At 44.1% G+C, this 7,121-nt stretch overlaps 1 protein-coding gene across 1 annotated transcript in view; it reads left to right on the plus strand.

Moving 5' to 3' along the window:
* LOC126306122 (uncharacterized) overlaps positions 1–6,885 on the plus strand; it is a 47,198-nt gene extending 40,313 nt beyond the window's left edge. The window contains exon 2 of the mRNA XM_049992066.1: positions 6,505–6,885. Coding sequence (XP_049848023.1) covers positions 6,505–6,690 — 186 coding nt within the window. The 3' untranslated portion in view covers positions 6,691–6,885. The remainder of the gene's footprint in view (positions 1–6,504) is intronic.
* The last annotated feature ends 236 nt before the right edge of the window (positions 6,886–7,121 follow it).

The following is a 7,121-nucleotide window of genomic DNA, read 5'->3' on the forward strand; positions in this document are numbered from 1 at the left end:
CAAACTTCATCGAGCGGAGGGGCGTATACTTGTATGGGGACAACCTTATGAATCAATGGACCCTGCATGTCAGCAGGGGACTGTTCAAGGTGGTGGTGGCTCAGTAACGGTTTTGGGTGTGTGCATACTCCTGGTATGTATACGTACGGCTGTGACAGTCACACGAACGTAAGCATTCTGTCTGATCACCTGCATTAATTCATGTCCATTACGCATTCCTACGGACTTGGGCAATTCCAGCAGCACAAAGCAACACCCGACACGCCCTGACTCCAGGAACAATCTTCTGAGTTGAAATACTTCCGCTGGCCACCAAACTCTCCAGACATGAATGCTATTGAGCATATCTGGGATGCGGTATCAACGTGCTGTTCAGAGGAGGTCTCGACCCCCTCGTAGCCTTACGGCTTTATGGACATCCCTGCAGGATTCATGGTGCCAATTCTCTCCAGCACTACTTCAGACTTCAGTCGAGGCCACGCCACGTCGTGTTGCGGTGCTTCTGCGCGCTCGCAGGGGCCTTACACGATGTTAGGCAGGTGTACCAGTTCCTTTGGCTCCTCAGTGTATGACCTCCTTTAATTTTTAAGTTTTTGAAAAATGTTATTGTGACTTTTCTGAGATTGCTGATGTATTAGATGCGTTTTATTGTGTAACTGTGTTTTATTATACAATATCTAAGAGCTGTAAGCAGCCATCAGACTGTGTGGTGCTCCTCCATTTTTGGTGTGTTGTCTGTTCTTCAGCTAAGCGAGCAGCTGCCGTCGAGATTCTCTCTGCTTTGGACTTTTTCCGCCACGTTCAGTGCCTTCGTGAGACGTGGTACTTACTTGAATTAAGGAAAACCTGGAAGGGAGGACCCACCAATATAACTTTCTTTCCATAAAACTTGTTTATTTAACAATATCTAATCTGTGTTTTACAGATAATCGAAGCATTTAACCATAAAATTATCTTTAACAAAATGAACAAATATGCAGATTTCTTTTGACCTTAAGCCAGAAGTCAACTAAGCTTTTAATCTTTGCAATAGAAATTTAAAGAGCTGTATTGAAAAACAGCAAACATTATGACAATGATTACAGGACGGCCGGACCTGCAGCGCGCCAGTTATCGGGTCAAACAGTGGAGTTCACTACCGCCCTCCACACAGTCTGCTTATTAAATACCCTTCTGCAGCACATGAAAACTATATAAGCACCACTGTTGGGAAGAGTGATTCAGTTACTCAAAACAGATGACTTGACTTTGAATTTGAAAGCTGTATGTCGAAAGGTTCGGGGTTTCTGATGTGCAACTGTGCTTAAAGGTTAAACAGATTAGTAAGATGAAGTATGACATTACTTGAAAGCAACCAACCTTTAAATTTCAATCGGCAACCAAGGTGCGACTGGATCCCAACCCGTACCTTCCGACATTTGAGTAAATCCCTGTTGACAGTTGGCTGTCAATATTTTGAAGATTATACAAATTGTCAGTTATTAAGAATGCTCTGAAGGAACGTCTTAAAACATCACTTGTGAACACTTATTACAAGAGAACTCATTCGATGGAACCACAAGAAAATAAATGGTTCGAATGGCACTGATCACTTTGGGATTTAACATGTAGGGTAGTGGGTACCCTAGAACTTAGAACTACTTAAACCTAACTAAAGACATCACACACATCCATACCTGAGGCAGGATTCGAACCTGCTACCGTAGCGGTCGCGCGGTTCCAGACTGAAGCGCCTAGAACGGCTCGGCCACAACGGCCTGCCGAACCACAAGATCCAGCTAAAATACACGAATAGTGACTCGGTCTTTCAAACACAGAAACGAACAGCTTAGTACAACAGGTTGTTCAGATTATAACTAATAACAGATAAATGCAATTACAATCAAAGAATTGAACCAGTTAACAGCTAAATCTAACCAAAAGGTCCATCTTTTGTTTAACGGCAACCTGTGCCTTAGCACAATTGTTCCGGCTATATTTACGACCAATAGCTAATTAATTAGAACATTAGTGATCGGATACAAACCAGAAAGTAAAGGCAATATGATAGCGGGACAAATTTTCAAACAACAACTAATGTCTTAGCACAATACTACTGCCCGTATTTACGACCAAAGAGCCGACCCATTAAAACTCTTAGGGTGGGGTACAAAGCAGAAAATAATAAGGAGGGCAGGTAGACAAAGAAACAAATCACCACTATGATTACAGACTATTACTCCCCTTTATCAGTAAGCAGTTCCATGGATCCACGGTGCGTCGCAGCGGTTACTGAGTGGTGCCGATGAAAGCCAGGCAGAGGAGGGCAGCCAGGCCACGAGTGGTCGTTCGACAAGAATGTTGCCAACCAACCGACGGTATGTCGGCCTGCTGCTTGCCGTCGACGCTGACCCCGGTGAAGTACTCCGGTATCTTCGCTCTGCCCAGGCCCTTCTTGTGCAGCTCTTGGCTTCGGCCGCTCGGACCTAGTGACCAGCTCTTGTCGCGACGCTACCGCCAATCCTCAAACTTCGTGCTTCCTTCTCGGGCCAGCGAACTCCGTGTAGATACCGGTAGCAAAGACCTTCTATGGACACAACCCACAGGTACCAAATCTTCCTCTTGGGGTCGCAAGAGGGATAGTCGATACTAGACCAGAGCCAGTGGCGGCAGACAAAACAGTCTACATACTCAATGGCGACGCGGCTCACTTCATACCCAGGTTTGGCCGTGTGGTCGTCCTGCTGGACCGGTCGTGGCGCACCCTGGGTCCTGGGGCGGCCGGCTAGCTTTCAGCTGCACAAACAAATTCACTTCACCTTTTATCAATTCTGCGTGGCCGAAAAACTCGCCTACGTACACCAAACGTTACACCATGTCTAACGCCATACTTCATATAATTAAAATGGGACTCTATTAGAGAATTTAGACTATTTCCTCTATAAAAATGGTTCAAATGGCTGTGAGCACTATGGGACTTAACATCTGAGGCCATCAGGCCCTAGAACTTAGAACTAGCTAAACCTAACTAACCTAAGAACATCACACCATCCATGCCCAAGGCAGGATTCGAACCTGCGACCGGAGCAGTCGCGCGGTTCCGGATTGATGCGCCTAGAACCGCTCGGTCATCACAGCCAGCTATTTCCTCTATAACGTAATTGTATAAATAGTTAATCTGAGTTACACGGTTTTGTAATCTGGAATACTCTAGATGAGAAATCAGAAATAGAAATCAAATTTATAAGAACCAGTCAAATGCGAACTGGATGGATGGAAAAAAGTAAGTCAACTGTTTGTTATTTCAAAGTTAAGCACCATGACTGTTAAATTTATTCCACTGTGAGACAAGACGGTCAATGCCTTCTTGGAAAAATGTTTACGATTGCCTGTAGAACCATGTTTGTACCCAGTGTGTATCGCTTCGTCCGAAGCAAATCCACGGCCAGGAATGTCCTTCTTCAGGGCTCCAAATATATAGAAATCGCATGGGGAAAGGTCGGGATTGTATGGAAGAAGCGTAAGGACTTCCCACCCACGTGGTGTCACGGTTGTTTCGACTACGGTGCGGAGCCCTTACTCTTCTTCCATACAATCTCTTCCTACGCGATTTCCATATTTTTGGAGCCCTCAAGAAAGACTTTCCTGGCTGTGAATTTGTTTCAGACGACGAGGTGCACGTCTGGACACAAACATGGTTCTGTAGGCAACTGCAAACATTTTTCCATGAAGGCGTTGAACGGCTTGTCTCACGCTGAGATAAATATGTTAACGGCTGTGACTTTCGAAGTAATAGACAATTTCCTTACTCTCTCTCTCTCTCTCTCTCTCTCTCTCTCTCCCTCTTTTCATTTTACTGCCCATGATAGGAATTTTGATGACCAGAATATCCAGTGAAACTATAAGATAAAACAAGAGCTCGTAGAAATAATAATTGGACACGACTGCATAATCCGATCCGATCAATTCTACGTATATTATGTGAGAAATGGACATGAAACGAGCTCACTTTGTTGGAAGAAAAGCTAAGAAATTGATATCCATATAAATCGTAGAATTCACGGTCTTGGTACCAGTTTACTCTTTCCGATCAGTAATCTGTTTGGCCTCAGATCTATAAGAGGAAGATAAAAATAAAGGTATTTCAGAATTTGTGAATCGTGTAGACGAACCTGTTCCAAATTGAAGCAAACACAAGTAAGTTTATTAACTTATACGGCACCGACACATACTGACATTTCTTTTCATATATTCTTCCCATTTGTTCTTTCAGAAATATTTTTACATTACTTTGACTACTTTTAAAATACCAGTTCTTTATATGTGCAATTAAATCACACTCTTTTCGCACAAAAGTTGTACTATATTTTCTTATATCATTTTACTAAAATGATTGTTACACGTGCTAGCATTTATACGAACACGACATTTGACTACGCTTGTGACCTTTAGTTACTGTCAGTAAATATTTAGCCCGTTGTGGTCTAGCGTGTAGAGTACTAGACTCCGGGTTTCGAGCGGGATTCTTACTTGTTCCAGACCCTCCAGTTCCACTCATCTGACTACCCCCACACTTCTAGTGTCACGACGAACAAAAGACTGCACTGTACCTGCTGTCAGACCAGAAGCCCTTTCATGTGTAGAGCGCCACAGACTTCACTCAGTAGATATTTGCTTTTTAAATGTACAAGTATGGCTGAATGTCGGTCGAATCCTCGGTATTTCAATATTTCATAATGGTCGACCTACTACCCAAAAGGTTTTACGGTATTCGTATTGACCTAGCGGTGGAAGTCTACCACCTTATATTTAGTGCACACTACATTGGCAATCTACCATTTCCTCTGCAGACTTTAATTAGAGAATGATTATCTTAAGCTTGTTTTCAGCGTGTTTGTGAACGTTGTGTTCCAATTACATTGCTGGCAGGTCACGTATTGTCCCTTCTCTGGTGACAAACTAAGAAAATACACTGAAGAGCCAAAGAAACTACTACACCTGCCTAATATCGTGTAGGCCCCTCTCGAACGCGCAGAAATGACGAAATATTACGTGTCATGACTAATGTCTGAGGTAGTGTTGGAGGGAACAGACACCATGAATGCTGCAGGTCTGTCTATAAATCCGTAAGACTGCGAGGAGGTGGAGATCTCTTCTGAACAGCACATTGCAAAGCATCCGAGATATGCTCCATAATGTTCATGTCTGGGGAGTTTGGTGGCCAGCGGAAGTGTTTAAACTCAGAAGAGTGTTCTTGGGGCACTTTGTAGCAATTCTCGGCGTGTGGGATGTCGCTTTGTCCTGCTGGAATAGCCCAAGTCTGTCGGAATGCAGAATAGACATGAATGGATGCAGGTGATCACGCAGGATGCTTACTCTCATGTCACCTGTCAGAGTCGTATCTAGACATATCAGGGGTCCGATATCATTCCAATTGCACGAACCCAACACCGTTACTGAGCCACCACCAGCTTGAACAGTCCCCTGCTGACATGCAGGGTCCATGGATTCATGAGGTTGTCCCGAGTTGGCCTTCGGCTCCGATATCCCATATCGATGATGTTTCGTTGAATGGTTCGCACGCTGATATTGTTGATGGCCCGGCACTGAAATCTGCAGCAATTTGCGTTGTATTTCTGTCACGTTGAGCGGTTCTCTGCAGTCGTCGTTGGTACCGTTCTTACAGGATCTTTTTGCTGCCGATTTGATGTCAAAGATTTGACGTTTTACCGGTTCCCTGATATTCACGGTACACTCATGAAATGGTCGTACGGGGAAATTCTCACTTCATCGCTTCCTCAGAGATGCTGTGTTCCATCGCTCGTGAGTCGGTTGTAACGCCACGTTCAGACTCACTTAAATCTTGATAACCTGCCATTGTAGCAGCAGTAGCCGATCAAACAACTGCGCCAGGCATTTGCTGTCACCAGCGTCGTATTCTGCCTGCTTACATATCTCTGTATCTTAATACGCATTCCTATAATAGTTTCTTGGGAGCTCCAGCCTAAAAATCTTGTTATAATACAGGTTGAGAGCTTGAGTACTAGTCACACGAATTATAGAAAATTATATTCTCCTAGAAGATGTGTGAAGAGATTACTGCGTATTTTCCTTTTGCTTCATTTCGCCGGCCGCGGTGGTCTCGCGGTTCTAGGCGCTCAGTCCGGAACCGCGCGACTGCTACGGTCGCAGGTTCGGGCATGGATGTGTGTGATGTCCTTAGGTTAGTTAGGTTTAAGTAGTTCTATGTTCTAGGGGACTGATGACCACGGATGTTAACTCCCATAGTGCTGAGAGCCATGTGAACTTTTTTTTTTTTTTGCTTCATTTCAATACTTCTGATTTCGTGGTCTCTATGATGACAACGTTCTGAAGTACCAGTTACGTAACTCCGGTTTCCCACAGTATTAAAACAATAACTGTTGCATTTACCACATAAAATATGTCTTCATACTTCAATAATATGTCATTCAATACTACATTATGGTCGTTATATCTTAAGTATGTGGACCTTTCTCTGTGCAGGAGACGGTGGAAATACCAGCTGACGCAGCGCAAGCAGCAGCGGAAGACGCAGAGGAGGCAGAGTCGGCGACGGATGTGGAAGATGACATGCAGCTGGTGGTATACAGCTTCATCAACGCACCGGACAGGCCGTGTCCCGACGGCCAGTACCGCGACGCGCAAGGCATTTGCAGGGAAGCCTGGTAGTCAGGCTACCCGCCCAGCAGCAGTGTCATATGGGCTGCAGGCATACAAGGCGGCCTGAAATTGACTGACAAGGAACAATAGGCCTGGAAACTGTTCCCCTTCTCTTGACGATCACTGTTAATTTTTTTGTCTTTCTAGCTCTGATACATGACATGTTCCTTAACGGAGCTTAATAAATTTCGTTTGTGCACAATACACATAAAAATTATTGTTAATGGTTTTACACCAGGTAAACACAAAGCTTCCAAGTGACCCAACAGATCTAAAAACACAATTTTTTTCTCTTCGCTACATTTATTTTTTAGAAGGTTTCTGTATTGATGAGAGAGGGTAAGGCTGATTGTTCATTTTCCAGAAAGGCTCAACGAAGAAGGAATACTCTCTGTAGCACCACGAACATGAGAGGGAACAGGACTCCAATACTAATGCAA

This window comes from Schistocerca gregaria, chromosome 1, assembly GCF_023897955.1.
Source record: "Schistocerca gregaria isolate iqSchGreg1 chromosome 1, iqSchGreg1.2, whole genome shotgun sequence".
Classification (NCBI taxonomy): Eukaryota; Metazoa; Arthropoda; class Insecta; order Orthoptera; family Acrididae; genus Schistocerca; species Schistocerca gregaria.